Source organism: Salmo salar, chromosome 01, assembly GCF_965601325.2.
Source record: "Salmo salar chromosome 01, fSalSal1, whole genome shotgun sequence".
NCBI lineage: Eukaryota > Metazoa > Chordata > Actinopteri > Salmoniformes > Salmonidae > Salmo > Salmo salar.
The window spans coordinates 99,552,839-99,573,150 of record NC_138291.1 but is presented as its reverse complement, the minus strand read 5'-3'; the positions used below and the strand labels follow the sequence as shown (position 1 = coordinate 99,573,150).

General features: G+C 44.1%; 1 protein-coding gene across 1 annotated transcript in view; it reads right to left on the bottom strand.

Moving 5' to 3' along the window:
• Positions 1-20,312, bottom strand: part of LOC106591157 (protein kinase C epsilon type) — a 264,664-nt gene that overhangs the window by 158,127 nt on the left and 86,225 nt on the right. Inside the window, exon 2 of the mRNA XM_045724752.2 lies at positions 12,846-12,909. Within this exon, the coding sequence (XP_045580708.1) occupies positions 12,846-12,909 (64 nt within the window). The remainder of the gene's footprint in view (positions 1-12,845; positions 12,910-20,312) is intronic.

Sequence of the window (20,312 nt, the reverse complement as noted above, 5' to 3'; positions counted from 1 at the left end):
TTCATAAATTAACTTTATGACAAATAAATATGCACAGACGTTTGTCTCTACATTAACTAACATATTCCTCTCAATTGTACATTTTTTGCTTGATTCGTTATGACCTTATAACAACTTACATCTGGTTCCACCGTAATGTTTTGTCAGCCATCTTTGTTGAAGAATGCCACAAGGCAAGGGTGGCTCGCGTCAAAATTCGTCATTGGAACCACTCGATACGATTGGTCATATAAAAACCTTGGGACCCAAATGCATAATGAGTGGTCTATCTCCCCCATGTGGTGGTCTGGAGAAATGAAGCCATGAGGCTGGGTACCTCTAAGTCCCGCATTGCAAGATCGCAACTTTTAAAGGAGGAACCACTGCACATTTGTTTATGTGTAACTCTGTGTTGTTGTTTTTGTCGAACTGCTTTGCTTTATCTTGGCCAGGTCGCAGTTGTAAATGAGAACTTGTTCTCAACTGGCCTCCCTGGTTAAATAAAGGTGAAATAAATAAATAATGCAGTACATAGTACACATGGTAAAGTGCCTGATTCCTTACATACGGGAGAGCAGGCCATGTCCGGACTGCTCGGTGACCTCATCATTATCTATGTCTTTAATTATTTTTCGAGCTGCATCAGTCATGGATAGAAACTTCTGAGACACAGTATTAATGATGAAAACCCGGAGGTTCACTGGTAAGCCACATTTGCCTCGGGATCCATCCCTGTTGGTATTCTGTGTCCACTCGTGGTATCTCTCTTCGGTTACACATCCTTGGAAAAGCAGAATAACAAAACGGTCCGGACGGCCCTTGCTGTGCCTGGTGAGAAGTTCATCAAGTTCTGTTGTCAGAAGAGGAATGGAAATGTCAGGGTGAACCAACAACCTGACAAACCCTCCTGTCGGAGGTGGGGTTCCAGAGCTCACAGGTGTGCCTGACTCTCCGCCAATACCACCTGGCTCTGGACCAAAGCATCAGCTTTGTCGACCGTATCTCTGCCCTCAGAGAATACTTCTCTTTCTGCTGGTCTGCCTTCAATGACTCGATCTCTGATCCATGTGCACCTTCATCAGATGAGCAGAATGGTATCACCCTGAGCCCCCATCGATTACAGTGGCCTATGATAGAAACAGTAGATCAATTAAGAATTAAAAGTGACTCCAACACACAAATTCTGCGTACAGAAACACATTTTAAGAATCTAGCAAAACTAACTGTTTTCTTAGGAACCATGCATTTTTTCAGTGCGGCCCATTGTCCAGCCCTTTGTCCACTGATCGCCACGGATGGTTGTCGGCATGGTTGTATGCTCTGCAAAAACACATTCACGTTTTTAGTACACAATTATTGATTTTATTACACAGTATGCCTACACATTGAAAGGCTGTATACATTTTTTTAAATAAAATGCACTGAAACTAAAATACCGTTAGTTTTGGTGATCCTCTCAGCTCCGGCTCATTTTCAAGTCCTCTGGTGGTTACAGTCCTAACCCTGGAACAAGTATTCGCCCTGACGCCCGGGTTTGCATTGCAAATGAGGGCATAAACTGGGTCAAGATGCCAGCAGAGTAAGTAGACCTTTATGTAGTAAAATAAAGGTTAAATAAAAACAAATAAATAAAATACTTACAACACCTACGGTAGGCCTACTGGAGGTCTACTGATTTAAACCTGATCGAACTTGATCGAACTTGTTTGGCATTAACTGAAAACATTCATCCGTAACGATACAATTCTCCCCCTACCCTCCTTCTTGGCCTGCTAATAACCCATAATGGGTGGATGGATGGCTTATTTTGTATTCCAATGTATTGAATAAATGTATTAATTACAGTTATCTACCATTCTCATTCTTGGACTGGAAATGTTGTTTGCAGAGTTCACGATATAATTTTCAAGTTCTTGTTTTAAAAAATATATATATTTTGGAGATTATTTTGTTTTCAAATAACCGAAAGTGAGCGGTTGTAAGCTTTAATATTTCATTTCTGCCCTCCATATTCATATTCATTATATAAATAGGCCCATACGCACCTTCATCAGATGAACCGCAACATGTCAGCTAAAGCGATTTAATTAATTAATGCATAAAATCTACCAACGTCAGCCTTTAAATGCTTTATTATCCAAATGTTTAAAGTGCATGTGGGCAACGGAGAGAATGCATTTGACTGATAGGCTTTCAGGAGGAACGGAAAATTGCGTGTCAATTCATAAACCATGTGCCATCAAAAATCTCTTCCCAACTATTTTGCAATCTATATGCTTCTCCGCCAATAATAACATTTAGAGGATTGGAGGATTCTAAATTCATATCTAAAGGGAATTTTTCGTTAGGGCAAATCTGGAAAATGACATGCGCAAGAGACGTGTTAATATTTTTCCTTTTAGAGACTATAATCCATGGCATCTAGGTCAGGATAACCAAAACATGTCTTTATTAAAGACTATCAGAAAGAATGTTGGTACTTATTTATTTTTATCCAAAGCCATAAACTAGTGAGTCACTCAGATTTATGTAGGTTCCGAGGCTATATGACTGCACTATCAATTTGATTATTCAGCAGACATCACTTGCTTACATTCAGTCAACACATATATCTTAAGAATATCATGGAATAAAATTGAATAACCTTATTCATCCTCATCATTCAGTTCATTGAAATTCAATTTTGAAGTGATGTATTGAATAAGGAAATAAATAATTATCAGTTTCTATTTGGTTTATATCGCCCATTCATTGTCAGGTAGAGACACATTAGACCTTGGGACCCAAAAGCATAATCAGTGCTCTAACTCCCCCTTGTGGTGGTCTGGAGCAATGAAATAGTGACGCAGGGTAACGTACTAAACCACAAATTACCCGTGGCATAACCTCAAAACTTTTAATTGAGGAACCACTGTATTGGAATGTACTGTAATATAATGTTATCATACTGTACTGTACTGGTACCATACTGTACTGTACTATACTATACTGTTATCATACTGTACTATTATATACTGTTATAATATTGTACTGTACTGTTATCATACTATACTACACTGTTATTAAACTGTACAATACTATACTGTTATCATACTGTACTGTACCATAGTGTTATCATACTGTACTACACTATATTATAATGTTAACATGCCGTACTTTAATATACTGTTATAATGCTGTATTATACTATAATGTTATCATACTATACTATACTATACTGTTATCATGCTGTACTGTATTATACTGTTACCATACTGTACTGTACTATACTGTTATCATACCGCACTGTACTGTACTGTTATCATACTGTACTGTACTATACTGTTATCATACTGTACTACAATATAATATAATGTTATCATGCCGTACTATAATATACTGTGATAATACTGTAGTATACTATAATGTTATCATACTATACTATACTGTACTGTACTGTTATCATGCTGTACTGTACTCTACTGTTATCATAATTCAATGTACTATACTGTTATCATACTGTACTGTACTATACTGTTACCATACTGTACTGTACTCTACTGGTATCATAATTTAATGTACTATACTGTTATCATACTGTACTGTACTATACTATGCTGTTATCATGATGTACTATACTGTTATCATACTGTAATGTACCATACTGTTATTATACTGTACTGTACTATGCTATGCTGTTATCATAATGTACTGTATTGTACCATTATCATAATTGAATGTACTATACTGTTATCATACTGTACTCTACTATCTGTTATCATACTGTACTATACTATACTGTTATCACACTGTACTGTACTGTTATCATACTGTACTGTAATATACTGTTATCATACTGTACTATAATGTTATCATACTGTATTGTACTATACTATACTGTTTCACACTGTACTGTACTATACTGTTATCATACTGTACTGTACTGTACTATACAGTTGTCATACTGTACTGTACTGCCCATGGTATGTCAAATTGAATAGGTCTACTCAGAATGTCACTGAGTCAAACGAACATAATCCACTATAGTCTACACACCCTTAGCCCTGAGCTGTCAACATAACCCTGGCCTGTACACAACTCAATAAAGATGCTTAGGTCTTCTGAGCTTTGTCCTGACCGTCATAGTGTTAAGAGGTTAGGCTTGACTGGGTGAGGCCCAGTAGGGCATAGGCCTACAGCGTGTTGAAGACATCTGTACTCGGTTGTCTTTCATCTTCACCCAGACCCCTCTCACTGTGTGTGTGTGTGTGTGTCTGGTGTCAATCATACACCCTCAGCCAGAATAGCACCATTGAGCCAGTCTGCCCAATTAGTACTGGCTTTGAAGAATAATGTGCATTACACCTAGAGAGAGCAGGCCATTTGGCATCCACAGGCTTTACCCCAGACAGATGGACAGACGGGCGGACAGACAGGAGGGCATAGGGAGAGACAGACAAGCGGTTACAGAGAGAGAGCGAAAGAGGGAGAAAGAGGGAAAAATTGAGTAAAGTAGGATAGAAGGGCTTTTATTGACGTGAGAGGCATTTACTGTATTCTTGTAACTCATCCCAACTCTCTCTTTCGCTTTCATTTTGTTATGATGTAACAGCAGTTCCATTACAGAGAACCAACTTTACTTATAACTGTATCTCCCTCCATCTCTTTACTTATATATCTCTCTCCCTCTTTATTTCTTTCACTCTCTTAATAAATACCGCAATCAGTTCCAGAAAATGTTCCTGAAACTTTTCTGTATCATCACTAGAGAGAAACAAAGAGAGAAACAGAGAGAGAGAAAGAGACAAGGAAAGAGAAAGACGAGTTGAGTGAGAGTAGAGGAGGGAGAGAGAGGGAGAGATGGAGGGAGAGATCATAACAAACAACTTCACCCAGCAGATTACATCTTCATGGTGCTTTTGAGGGAGCAATATTTTCTGCCTCACTCTCCCAGAATGCACTAAAGAGCCCACTTCCATCCTCCATCAGTTTTACTACTATGACAATGGATGAAATTCCTGCACTACTGAATGATGGGAACTGTTGTTCAGAACTTTTAGTTTTGTAGCCCAGCCATGCAAAGAGCCCTTCCAGTACATAACACTAGATGACCAACAGTATGTAGACACCTCCTCATCAAACATCTCATTACAAAGTTGGTTCCCTCTTTGCTGCTACAGTATAACAGCCTCCACTCTTCTGGGAATGCTTTCCATGAGATGTTGGAACATTGCTGAGGGAAATTGCTTCCATTCAGCCACAAGAGCATCAGTGAGGTCGGGCACTGATGTTGGGCGATTAGGCATGGCTCGCAGTCGGCGTTCCAATTCATCCCAAAGGTGTTCGGATGAGGTTGAGGTCAGGGCTCTGTGCAGGCCAGTCAAATTCTTCCAGACTGATCTCGACAAACCATTTCTGTAAGGACCTCGCTTTGTGCATGGTAGCATTGCCATGCTGAAATAGGAAAGGTCCTTCCCCAAACTGTGGCCACAAAGTTGTTTAGAATGTCATTGCACGCTGTAGCATTAAGAAGTCCCTTCACTGGAACTAAGGGGCCTAGCCCAAACCATGAAAAACAGCCCCAGATTATTATTCCTCCTCCACCAAACTTTACAGTTGGCACTATGCATTGGGGCAGGTAGCGTTCTCCTGGCATCCCAAACTTTACAGTTGGCACTATGCATTGGGGCAGGTAGCGTTCTCCTGGCATCCGCCAAACCCATATTCATCCCTTGGACTGCCAGATTGTGAAGCGTGATTCATCACTCCAGAGTTCGCGTTTCCACTACTCCAGAGTCCAATGTCAGTGAGCTTTACACCTCTCCAGCCAATGCTTGGCATTGCTCATGGTGATCTTAGGCTTGTGTGAGGCTGCTCGGCCATGGAAACCCATTTCATGAAGCGCCCAACGAATAGTTATTGTGGTGACGTTGCTTCCAGATGCAGTTTGGAACTCGTAGTGAGTGTTGTAACCAAGAACAGACGATTTTTGCGCACTATGCGCTTCAGCACTCGTCGGTCCCGTTCTGTGAACATGTGTGTCATACCAGAGCGTGGCTGAGCCGTTGTTGCTCTTAGACGTTTCCACTTCACAATAACAGCACTTACAGTTGACTGGGGCAGCTCTAGCAGGGCAGAAACCTGACGACCTGACTTGTTGGAAATGTGGCATCCTATGACGGTGCCACTTTGAAAGTCACTGAGCTCTTCAGTAAGGCCATTCTACTGACAAGGTTTGTCTATGGAGATTGCATGGCTGTGTGCTTGCATTTATACACCTGTCAGCAACAGATGTGGCTGTAATAGCGAAGCCACTAATTTGAAGGGGTGTCCACATACTTTTGTATATATACTGTATAGTGTATCTACTAGGTAAGGTCATAGCTTCACCTCTGATATTCTAAATGCATACCCCATACAGAATGGCCTCATCATTTAAAACCTGATTTGATCTGTGAAGACAGTGAGGTTAGAAAGCGTTTCAGCTGAAGAAAGGACAAGTGGTTGATGGATTGTGGTTAATAGTGGCTGGCTCTGTGGCAAGTTACTGGTTTCAAAGCTGAACCTGAGAAAAGTCTACTTTTCCAACATAACATGGTATAAATGTTGCCTTGCAGTGAACACAGGCGTGGGCACAATCATGCATAACTCAAATCTGTCTGACACATAGAAATACTGTTTCCTTTTATATCACTCTAAAACTCTACATACCTATACTTACTAACTGACTGCCTGTGACTCATTTGTGCTTTCTCTCTGCATGTGTGTATGTGTGTGTATGTGGTATGTGTGTGTGTGTGTGTGTGTGTGTGTGTGTGTGTGTGTGTGTGCGTGTGTGTGTGTGTGCATGTGTGTGTTTAAGGGCTTGTTGATGTAGACCAGTACTGACGGGAGGCAGGCAGCCAGTGAGTCTCCTCACAGATGCCTGCCAGTTCCTTTAGTACAAAACAAGCTGCTCATACTCCTTTCTCTCCCTCTCCTTTTTCTCCCTCTACATCTCTCTCTCATTTTCCCTCACTCTCCTTTCTCTCCCTCTCCATCTCTCTCTCCCCATCTCTCTCTCAATTTCCCTCTCTTCTTTCTCTCCCTCTCCATCTCTCTCTCTCCATCTCTCTCTCCTTTCTCCCCCTCTCCTATCTCTCCCTCTCTCTCCTTTCTCTCTCTCTCCATCTCTCGCTCCTTTCTCTCTCTCTCCATCTCACTCTCCTTTCTCTCCTTTTTCGTCTCTCTTTTGTTCTTCACTCAGCGAGTTGGGCATACTCTCAACATGGATGACAGGGAACACTTCTCCAACTTGATGCTTTGACCTTAAGTAGAGCTTTGACCCACCAAATCCACAACCCCAGCTATAACACAGCTACAACACAGCTACAACACAGCTACAACGCAGCTACAACTCAGCTATAACGCAGCTACAATGCAGCTACAACACAGCTATAACACAGCTATAACACAGTTATAACACAGTTATAAGACAGCTGTAACAAAGCTATAACATGGCCAAAAACAGCTGTAACACGGTTATAACACAGCTATAACACAGCAATAACATGGTAATGTCAAAGCTAGGACACAGTTGTAACACAGTTATAACATAACTATAACATAGTTATAACACAGCTAGGACACAGCTATGACACAGCTATTACACAGCTATGACACAGCTATAACAAAGCCAAAAACAGCTGTAACACAGTTATAACACAGCTATAACACAGCAATATAAAAGCTAGGACACAGTCGTAACACAGTTATAACACAACTATAACACAGCTAGGACACAGCTAGGCCACAGCTATGACACAGCTGTAACACAGCTATAACAAAGCCCAAAAAACTGTAACACAGTTATAACACAGCTATAACACATCAATAACACAATGATATTAAAGCTAGGACACAGTTATAACAGAACTATAACACATTTATAACACAGCTAGGACACAGCTATGACACAGCTGTAACACAGTTATAAGATAGTTGCAGCACAGTTGTAACACAGCTGTAAAACAGTTATAACACAGCTATAACACAGTTAAACCACAGTTATAACACAATTATAATGCAGCCATAACACAGTTATAATACAGCTGTAACACAGTTGCAACAGTTGTAACACAGCTGTAAAACAGTTAACAGTTATAACCGAGCTAGAACACAGTTATAACACAGCTAGAAGATCGCTATGACACAGCTGTAACACAGTTATAACACAGTTGTAACACAGTTGTAACACAGCTGTAAAAGTTATAACACAGCTATAACACAGCTAGAACACAATTATAATGAGGCTAGAACACATGTATAACAAAGTTGTAACACAGCTAGAACAGTTATAACACAGCTAGAACACAGTTATAACACAGCAAGAACACAGTTATAACACGGCTAGAACACATTTATAACACAGTTATAACACAGCTAGAACACATATATACCCATGTTTGTGTATGTCAGAACTCTGTGTTCCTAGACGTCTTTAACCCGCCAGTCTAGCAGGAGATTACACCGAAAACCAGAGATTTGTGGACTTGACACAGCTCATCAATGCAGTGAATGAGTGCAAAACTACTAGTGGGAAAGGGATACACTGGCTAGGAAGAAGAAGAGTTATTGTGGGGTAAATGAGAGGTCACACAAACACAAACACAGACACACACTCTAACATGTGCACACACATATACAGTTGAAGTCAGAAGTTTACATATACTTAGGTTGGAGTCATTTTTAAAACTCGTTTTTCAACCACTCCACAGCTTTTTGTTAAAACAAACTATAGTTTTGGCAAGTCGGTTAGGACATCTACTTTGTGCATGACACAATACATTTTTCCAACAATTGTTTACAGACAGATTATTTCACTTATAATTCACTGTATCACAATTCCAGCGGGTCAGAAGTTTACATACACTAAGTTGACCGTGCCTAAATTGACAGTTTGGAAAATTCCAGAAGATGATGTCATGGCTTTAGAAGCTTCTGATAGACTAATTAACACCATTTGAGTCAATTGGAGGTGTACCTGTGGATGTATTTCAAGACCTACCTTCAAACTCAGTGCCTCTTTGCTTGACATCATGGGAAAATCAAAAGAAATCAGCCAAGAGCTCAGAAAAAAAATGGTAGACCTCCACAAGTCTGGTTCATCCTTGGGAGCAATTTCCAAACGCCTGAAGGTACCACGTGCATCTGTACAAACAATAGTACGCAAGTATAAATACCATGGGACCAAGCAGCCGTCATACCGCTCAGGAAGGAGACGCGTTCTGTCTCCTAGAGATTAACGTAATTTGGTGCAAAAGTGCAAATTAATCCCAGAACAACAGCAATGGACTGTGAAGATGCTGGAAGGAAACAGGTGTAAAAGTATCTATAGCCACAGTAAAATGAGTCCTATATCGACATAACCTGAAAGGCCACTCAGCAAGGAAGGAAAATGATGTGGATATATTGAGGCAACATCTCAAGACATCAGTCAGGAAGTTGAAGCTTGGTCGCAAATGGGTCTTCCATATGGACAATGACCCCAAGCATACTTCCAAAGTTGTGGCAAAATGGCTTAAGGACAACAAAGTCAAGGTATTGGAGTGGCCATCACAAAGCCCTGACCTCAATCCCATAGAAAATGTGTGGGCAGAACTGAAAAAGCGTGTGCGAGCCAGGAGGCCTACAAACCTGACTCAGCTACACCAGCTCTGTCAGGAGGAATGGGCCAAAATTCACCCAACTTATTGTGGGAAGCTTGTGGAAGGCTACCCGAAACGTTTGACCCAAGTTAAACAATTTAAAGGCAATGATACCAAATACTTATTGAGTGTTTGTAAACTTCTGGGAATATGATGAAAGCAATAAAAGCTGAAATAAATCATTCTCTCTACTATTATTCTGACATTTCACATTCTTAAAATAAAGTGGTGATCCTAACTGACCTAAGACAAGGAATTTTTACTAGGATTAAATGTCAGGAATTGTGAAAAACTGAGTTTAAATGTATTGGCTAGGTGTATGTAAACTTCCGACTTCAACTGTACATACACAGTACACATTAAGAGCACAGTGCTCTCGTCCTCTTGTCCTCTTGTCCTCTCTTATCAATTAAATGACTGTGGTCTATTCAAGGCAGCAGACACAGTCAGACTATTTCTCAGAAAACTGGGGTCCCTCTTTATGTGCAATTGAATAATCAATTAATATGTAAAAGGGGCATTGAAAGAGAGAATCGTTCAGCCAAGGGCTACAGCCAGGATTATATAGCATGAATTAATAACCATGTAGCTATAGCCAGAGACAGAGGAAAGCACCCCCCTTGATCCCTACACTACCCTGATTTATGTTACAGGTACTGAGGACACTACCCTTGTTCTGACCTACCTAGCTAGGATAGAAGGACATGAATGTCTCTTAGTATCAAAGCAAATCATATTTTACAACAATGGATTTATATTTTAATATGTACAGCTAATTCACTCATCAGGTGTAAAGGGAACCGAACCCTAACCTTATCCATCGCAGGAAAAACGTTGCACTGTGCGGGCGTGATACACTAACTCATGATAATGGTAATGAAATAATCACAGTACTTATGATGAAGTAGTTCATGATGAATGTCAGTGTATTATTATTGTTGACAGAGACAGACCAATGGGTGCCATTCTGCCGTATTTTTACTCCTACTTTCCAGTGAGTCACTATCGCTACTAACTGTCACAGGAAATGCTAATTGTCCATTTCTTTATGTAACAATGATTATCAAGCCATATATCTAACTCATGTAGTCTTCTCTCACTGCCACTGTCACATTAAGGAGAGAGAGAAAGAGAGAGAAGAGAAGAAAGGAGCGAGAAACAAAATAAATAATTAAAGCCACCCCCCGGGACACTTCCCCTGGACACCCCCACCCACCTGGACACCCCCACCCCTTGTACACCCCCCTCCTGGACACCCCCACCCACCTGGACTCCCCCACCCTCTGTACTCCCCCCTCCTGGACACCCCCACACACCTCGACACCCCCACCCCCTGTACACCCCCCTCCTGGACACCCCCACCCACCTCGACACCCCCACCCCCTGTACACCCCCCTACTGGACACCCCCACCAACCTCGACACCCCCACCCCCTGAACACCCCCCTCCTGGACACCCCCACCCACCTCGACACCCCCACCCCCTGTACACCCCCCTCCTGGACACCCCCACCCACCTCAACACCCCCACCCCCTGTACACCCCCCCCTGGACACCCCCACCCACCTCGACACCCCCACCCCCTGTACACCCCCTCCTGGACACCCCCACCCACCTCGACACCCCCACCCCCTGTACACCCCCCTCCTGGACACATCCCCCCCCCTGGACATACTCACCCCCCCTGGACACCCCACCCACCTGGACACCCCCACCCCCCACCTGTTGGAGTAACACATCAGTGAGATCATGTTGAGTGATCAAGCCACCTGAAATGAGACCCTCGGGGTGACCGAATGAAGAGAGGAACAGACAGATGACAGGGTCTTCTCCTTTTAGGGGCTCTGATCAGCTTCCAGGAGAAGGATAGGATGGGTGGGATGGCGGAGAGAGAGAGAGGGCGAGAGAGAGAGAGACAGAGAGAGAGAGAGAAATACCACAAAGTGTGCAATCACAGCAGTAAAATGTGTGACCTGTTGCCACAAGAAAGGGGCAAACACCATTGTAAATACAACCCATATTTATGTTTATTTATTTTCCCTTTCGTACTTTAAGTATTTGCACATCATTGCAACACTGTATTTAGCCGTAATATGACATTTGAAATGTCTCTATTTCTTTTGAACTTTTGTAAATATAATGTTTATTATCAATTTCACTTGCTTTGGCAATGTAAACATATGTTTCCCATGCCAATACAGCCCTTTGAATTAAATTGAATTGAATTGAGAGGGGGACAGGGAGAGAGAGAAAGAGAGAGAGGGGGGACAGAGAAAGGGGGACAGAAAGAGACAGAGAGAGAGAAAGAGAGAGAGAGAGAGAGAGAGAGAGAGAGAGAGAGATGGAGAGAAATGGAGAGAGACGGAGTGAGACAAAGTGAGACAGTCCCCTAAGCAAGCTGGTCCTGGGGCTCTGTTCACAAACACAAACAGACACCACAGAGCCCCAGGACAGCAACACATTTAGACCCAACCAGATCATGAGAAAACTAAAATATTATTACTTGAGATGTTGTAAAGATTTTTTTTAAAAACAGAGCAAAATAAAATGCTATTTGGCCCTAAACAGAGAGTTCACAGTGGCAGAATACCTAACCACTGTGACTGATCCAAACTTAAGGAAAACGTTGACTATGTACAGACTCAGTGAGCATAGCCTTGCTATTGAGAAAGGCCGCCGTAGGCAGACCTGCCTCTCAAGAGAAGACAGGCTATGTGCACACTGCCCACAAAATGAGGTGGAAACTGAGCTGCACTTCCCAACCTCCTGCCAAATGTATGACCATATTAGAGAAACATAATTCCCACAGACTACACAGACTCACAAAGAATTTGAAAACAAACCCAATTTTGATAATCTCCCATTACTATTGGGTGAAATACTACAGTGTGCCATCGCAGCAGGAAGAAAAGGGCAACCAGGGAAGTACAAACACCATATTTTTTACTTTAACTCTTTGAACATCATTACACCACTGTAAACAGACATAATATGACATTTGAAATGTCTTTATTCTTTTGGAACTTTTGTGAGTGCAATGTTTACTGTTCATTTTTTGGGGGTTTATTTCACTTTTGTTCATTATCCATTTCACCTGCTTTGGCAATGTTAATATACGTTTCCCATACCAATAAAGCCCTTAAACTGAATGTAATGTAATTGAAAGAGAAAACGAGAGAGTGGGAGGCACATCAGGCCTTACCTTCACTAGAGGATCCAGACAGGTCCATGACGACGTACACCTTCCCCTCAGGCTCCAAGTCAATCTGGAAGAGAACAACACAACAAACTGTCAGCCTTCATACTGGACTGAAACCATTTTATAGTATGCTATGGCAGCGTGAAACCATATCAGTGACAGTACACACACACACACACACACACACACACACACACACACACACACACACACACACACACACACACACACACACACACACACACACACACACACACACACACACACACACACACACACACACACACACACACCAGAGAAGGCTGGTGGGAGGAGCTATAGGAAGATGGACGGGCTCATTCTAAATGCCGGAATGGTATAAATGGAACAATATTAAACACATCAAACATATGGAAACCACATTGGACTCTGTTCCAGGAATTCCATTCCAGCCATTAGAATGAGGATGTCCTTCCATATCTCCTCTCACTAGCCTCCACTGACAAACAGGCACTCACACACACATACTGTACAGTACATTATTGATTTGAGCAGCAGAGAGGGATGCTTCTGCAGTAATGGCTCTCAGGAGCTAAGGAAAACTTAATGGCTGCTTTATCAAAACAGGACAAGATGAGGAAATGGGATGGAATTGCAGTGGCCTGGCTTATAAACGCAATCCTGTAGACTTGTGTGTGTGTGTGTGTGTGTGTGTGTGTGTGTGTGTGTGTGTGTGTGTGTGTGTGTGTGTGTGTGTGTGTGTGTGTGTGTGTGTGTGTGCAGTAACACTATGTTATCAGGTTGCTGAATACACACACACACACACACTCTAAACCCCCCCCCCCCCCCCCCCACACACACACACACACTCTAAACCCCCCCACACACACACACACTCTAAACCCCCCCACACACACACTCTAACCCCCCCCCACACACACACTCTAAACCCCCCCACACACACACACTCTAAACCCCCCCACACACACACTCTAACCCCCCCCCCCACACACACACTCTAAACCCCCCCACACACACACACACTCTAACCCCCCCCCACACACACACACACTCTAAACCCCCCCCACACACACTCTTAACCCCCCACACACACACTCTAACCCCCCCCCAGACACACACTCTAAACCCCCCCATACACACACACTCTAAACCTCCCCACACACACACACACACACACACACACACACACACTCTAACCCCCCCCCCACACACACACTCTAAACCCCCACACACACACACACACACACACTCTAAACCCCCCCCACACACACACTCTAAACCCCCCCCCACACACACACTCTTAACCCCCCACACACACACTCTAAATCCCCCCCCACACACACACACTCTAAACCCCCCATACACACACACTCTAAACCTCCCCACACACACACACACACACACACACACACTCTAACCCCCCCCCCCCCACACACACACTCTAAACCCCCACACACACACACACACTCTAAACCCCCCCCACACACACACTCTAAACCCCCCCCCCCACACACACACTCTAAACCCCCACACACACACACACTCTAAACCCCCCCACACACACACACTCTAAACCCCCCCACACACACACTCTAAACCCCCCCACACACACACTCTCTTGCCCATCGATTACCAAGCCTGAGCTCCCTGGGGGTTCTACTGGGTATAGGCAGACGAGATTGAGCGCGTGTTTGTTAGCTCAGCTCATAAGAGAGAGTGGGCAGGGATTGCGGCGGCTGGGGCTCAGAGAGTTTCTACCGGCAGCAGCCTTCCACGGCCAGTCCATAATCCCCCTCTGCACAGTACACATAGACAGACACACACAGACACACACACAGACACACACACATGTCTGCAGGACTGTGTTAAGCCAGGCCACTGCACTCACATCCATTTCCTCATCTTGTCCTGTTTTGAAAAAGGACATCACTGCAGAGAGGACATGGGCTGCTTTGATAAAGCACAGCAATGCAAACAGGACATGGGCTGTTTTGATAAAGCACTGCAGAGAGGACATGGGCTGTTTTGATACAGCACAGCATGGCAGAGAGGACATAGGCTGTTTTGATAAAGCACTGCAGAGAGGACATGGTCTGTTTTGATGAAGCACTGCAGAAGGACATGAGCTGTTTTGATAAAGCACAGCACAGCAAACAGGACATGGGCTGTTTTGACAAAGCACTGCAGAGAGGACATGGGCTGTTTCGATAAAGCACTGCAGAGAAGACATGGGCTATTTTGATAAAGCACTGCAGAGAGGACATGGGCTGTTTTGATAAAGCACTGCAGAGAGGACATGGGCTGTTTTGATAAAGCACAGCACTGCAAACAGGACATGGGCTGTTTTGAAAAAGCACAGCACTGCAGAGAGAACCTGGGCTGTTTTGATAAAGCACTGCAGAGAGGACATGGGCTGTTTTGAAAAAGCACTGCAGAGAGGACATGGGTGTCACGACTTCTGCCAGGGTCGGATGCTCCTCCTTGTTCGGGTGGTGTTCGGCGGTCGACGTCACCGGCCTTCTAGCCATCATTGATCAGTTTCTCATTTTCCATTGGTCTTGTCTTGTTTTCCTACACACCTGTTTCCAATCCCATTAATTACATGTTGTGTATTTAACCCTCTGTTTCCCCTCATGTCCTTGTCGGTGATTGTTTTTTGTTATGTTATGTTACGTGTGTTTTGTATCGGTGTGCAACGGGTATTATATTACCCATGTTATTTTGTACTTTGGTTGTGGAGTTCTTTTTATTTGTATTAAATACTCCAGAATAACCAATTTGGTTTCTCCTGCACCTGACTTCCCTGCCACCAACATACACAAATATGACAATGGGCTGTTTTTATGAAGCACTGCAGAGAGGACATGGGCTGTTTGATAAAGCACAGCACTGCAAACATGGCATGGGCTGTTTTGGTAAAGCACTGCAGAGTGGAAATGGGCTGTTTTTATAAAGAACTGCAGAGGGGTCATGGGCTGTTTTCATAAAGCACTGCAGAAAGGACATGGGCTGTTTTGATTCAGCACAGCACTGCAAAGAGGACATGGCTGTTTTGATAAAGCACAGCAGAGAGGACATGGGCCGTTTTGATAAAGCACTGCAGAGAGGACATGGGCTGTTTTGATAAAGCACTGCAGAGAGGACATGGGCTGTTTTGATTCAGCACAGCACTGCAAAGAGGACATGGCTGTTTTGATAAAGCACTGCAGAGAGGACATGGGCTGTTTTGATACAGCACAGCACTGCAGAGAGGACATGGGCTGTTTTGATACAGCACAGCACTACAGAGAGGACATGGGCTGTTTTGATAAAGCACTGCAGAGAGGATATGGGCTGTTTTGATAAAGCACTACAGAGAAGACATGGTATGTTGTTATACAGCACTGCAGAGATGACATGGACTGTTTTAATAAAGCACTGCAGAGAGGACATGGGCTGTTTTGATAAAGCACAGCAGAGAGGACATGGGCTGTTTTGATAAAGCACTGCAGAGAGGACATGGGCTGTTTTGATACAGCACAGCACTACAGAGAGGACATGGGCTGTTTTGATAAAGCACTGCAGAGAGGACATGGGCTGTTTTGATAAAGCACTGCAGAGAGGACATGGGCTGTTTTGATAAAGCACTGCAGAGAAGACATGGTATGTTGTTATAAAGCACTGCAGAGATGACATGGACTGTTTTAATAAAGCACTGCAGAGAGGACATGGGCTGTTTTGATAAAGCACTGCAGAGAGGACATGGGCTCTTTTGATAAAGCACTGCAGAGAGGACATGGGCTGTTTTGATACAGCACAGCACTGCAGAGAGGACATGGGCTGTTTTGATAAATCACTGCAGAGAGGACATGGGCTGTTTTGATAAATCACTGCAGAGAGGACATGGGCTGTTTTGATAAATCACTGCAGACAGGACATGGGCTGTTTTGATAAATCACTGCAGACAGGACATGGGCTGTTTTGATAAATCACTGCAGAGAGGACATGGGCTTGGGTTAGATATGAGGTGGAAGAGGGGGGCGCTACTGTGACAAATCCATCATTCCAACATAATGCATTCTAAAAGGGTATATGGCAGAACTAGGCTGCAGCTGTAGGTGTCTTTCATAGATTATATGCTACAATTAAATAGACATTGCAGCCTTCCCAAGCCACCCTAGCACAATACAACACTTTAGCCTGCCATCATCTCTCGCTCTCCAACCTGCCCCAGATCCATCCATCAAACCTACTCACTGCCTGTCCAGTAAAGACAACCCTTTCCAGGGTACAGCGGAACATGAAGACCCCCCCACAGCCAGGGTAGTGGGTAGAGGGATAGTAGAGACAGAGAGAGGGTGGAGTGGTAGTAGAGACAGAGAGAGGGTGGAGTGGTATTAGAGACAGAGAGAGGGTGGAGGGATAGTAGAGACAGAGAGATGGTGGAGTGGTAGTAGAGACAGAGAGAGGGTGGAGTGGTAGTAGAGACAGTGAGGGTAGAGGGATAGTAGAGACAGAGAGAGGGTGGTGTGGTAGTAGAGACAGAGAGAGGGTGGAGTGTTAGTAGAGACAGAGAGAGGGTGGAGTGGTAGTAGAGACAGAGAGAGGGTGGAGGGGCCACCCCCAGGTGGTAAGGGTAGGCAACAACACATCTGCCATGCTGAACACAGGGGCCCCTCAGGGGTGCGTGCTTAGTCCCCTCCTGAAGTCCCCTCCTGCTCCCTGTTCACCCACGACTGCTTGACCAAACATGACTCCAACACCATCATTAAGTTTGCTGGCGACACAACAGTGGTAGGCCTGATCACCGACAACGATGAGACGGCCTATAGGGAGGAGATCAAAGACCTGGCAGTGTGGTGACAGGACAACAACCTCTCCCTCAATGTGAGCAAGACAAAGGAGCTGATTGTGGACTGCAGGAAAAGGAGGGCCGAACAGGCCCCCAATAACATTGACGGGGCTGAAGATGAGGGGGTCGAGAGATTCAAGTTCCTTGGTGTCCATATCACCAACGAACTATCATGGTCCAAACACATCCAGACAGTCCTGAAGAGGGCACAACAACACATTTTCCCCCTCAGGAGACTGAAAATATTTGGCATGGGTCCCCAGATCCTCAAAAAGTTATACAGCTGCACCATCGAGAGCATCCTGATCGGTTGCATCACTGCCTGGTATGGCAACTGCTCGGCATCTGACTCTAAGTCGCTACAGAGGGTAATGCCCAGTACATCACTGGGGCAAAGCTTCCTGACGTACAGGACCTATATACTAGGTGGTGTCAGAGGAAGGCACAACATTTTTTCAAAGACTGCAGGCACCCAAGTCATAGACTGTTCTCTCTGTTATCACACGGCAAGTGGTACCGGAGCGCCAAGTCTAGGACCAAAAGGCTCCTTAACAGCTTCTACCTGCAAGCCATAAGACAGCTGAACAATTAATAAAATGGCCACCCGGACTATTTACATTGACCCCCCTTTGTTTTTACACTGCTGCTACTCGCTGTCAATTATCTATGCATAGTCACTTTACAAATGACCTTGACTAACCTGTACCCCCACACATTGACTCGATACCAGTTCCCCTGTATATAGCCTCCTTATTGTTACCGTAAATTCCAGACTATAAGCCGCAACTTTTTTCCCACGCTTTGACCCCCGCGGCAATGACGCGGCTTATATATGGATTTTTCCCGCTTTCAATTTTTTCAACAAAAAAAAAAACATTCTGTGACGTGCTCAGTTTTTTGCCGGCATGAAGCTTTCATTAGAGCAATGAAATTGCCGAACGGGTTAAGGTCAAACAACTTTTTTGTTTACTGTTTAGATTAAATCGAGCGCTCTCAAACTTCCCATCATTCTGATTACGGTAGATATTTTGTCACCCTCATCATGGCAAAGACACGGAGAAATGCATATGATGCAGCTTTCAAGTTGAAGGCGATTGATCTGGCTGTTGGAAAAGGAAATAGGGCTGCTGCACGGGAGCTTGGTCTTAATAAGACGTTGGAAACAGCAGAGTGAGGAATTGACTCAGTGCAAAAAGACAACTAAAGCTTACTGCTAATTTTAAATGTTTTGTTACAAGCCGTGTTTCGTTAAAGCCTATTTATTTTTGTTACAAGACGTGTTTCGTTAAAGCCTGTGTAAAGTTAATTTGTTTCAATGTACCGGTAGGCACCTGCGGCTTATAGACATGTGCAGCTTATTTATGTTCAAAATAATTGTTTTTTTTTAATTCAGTGGGTGCGGCTTATATTCAGGTGCGCTTAATAGTCCGGAAATTACGGTATGTTATTTTCTTGTTTTACTTATTGATATGTAAACTCAGCAAAAAAAGAAACGTCCCTTTTTCAGGAGCCTGTCTTTCAAAGATATTTCGTAAAAATCGAAATAACATCACAAATCTTCATTGTAAAGGGTTTAAACACTGTTTCCCATGCTTGATCAATGAACTATAAACAATCAATGAACATGCACCTGTGGAACGGTCATTAATAAGACACTAACAGTTTACACACGGTAGGCAATTATGATCACAGTTATGGAAACAGGACACTAAAGAGGCCTTTCTACTGACTCTGAAGAACACCAAAATAAAGATGCCATGGATCCCTGCTCATCTGCGTGAACGTGCCTTAAGCATGCTGCAAGGAGGCATGAGGACTGCAGATGTGGCCAGGGCAATAAATTGCAATGTCTGTACTGTGAGACGCCTAAGACAGCGCTATAGGGAGACAGGATGGACAGCTGATCGTCCTCGTAGTGGCAGACCATGTGTAACAACACCTGCACTGGATCGGTAGATCCGAAAATCACACCTGCAGGAGAAGTACAGGATGGCAACAACAACTGCCCGAGTCACACCAGGAACGCACGATCACTCCATCAGTGCTCAGACTGTCCGCAATAGGCTGAGAGAGGCTGGACTGGCAACCTGTAGGCCTGTTGTAAGGCAGGTCCTCACCAGACATCACCGGCAACAACATTGCCTAGGGGCACAAACCCACCGTCGCTGGACAAGACAGGACTGGCAAAAAGTGCTCTTCACTGACGAGTCGCGGTTTTGTCTCACCAGGGGTGATGGTCAGATTCACATTTATCGTCAAAGGAATGAGCGTTACACCGAGGCCTGTACTCTGGAGCGGGATCGATTTGGAGGTGGAGGGTCCACCAGGGTCTGGGGCGGTGTGTCACAGCATCATCGGACTGAGCTTGTTGTCATTGCAGGCAATCTCAACTCTGTGTGTTACAGGGAAGACATCCTCCTCCCTCATGTGGTACCCTTCCTGCAGGCTCATCCTGACATGACCCTCCAGCATGACAATGCCACCAGCCATACTGCTCGTTCTGTGCGTGATTTCCTGGAAAACAGGAATGTCAGTGTTCTGCCATGGCCAGCGTAGAGCCCGGATCTCAATCCCATTGAGCACGTTTGGGACCTGTTGGATCGGAGGGTGAGGGATAGGGCCATTCCCCCCAGAAATGT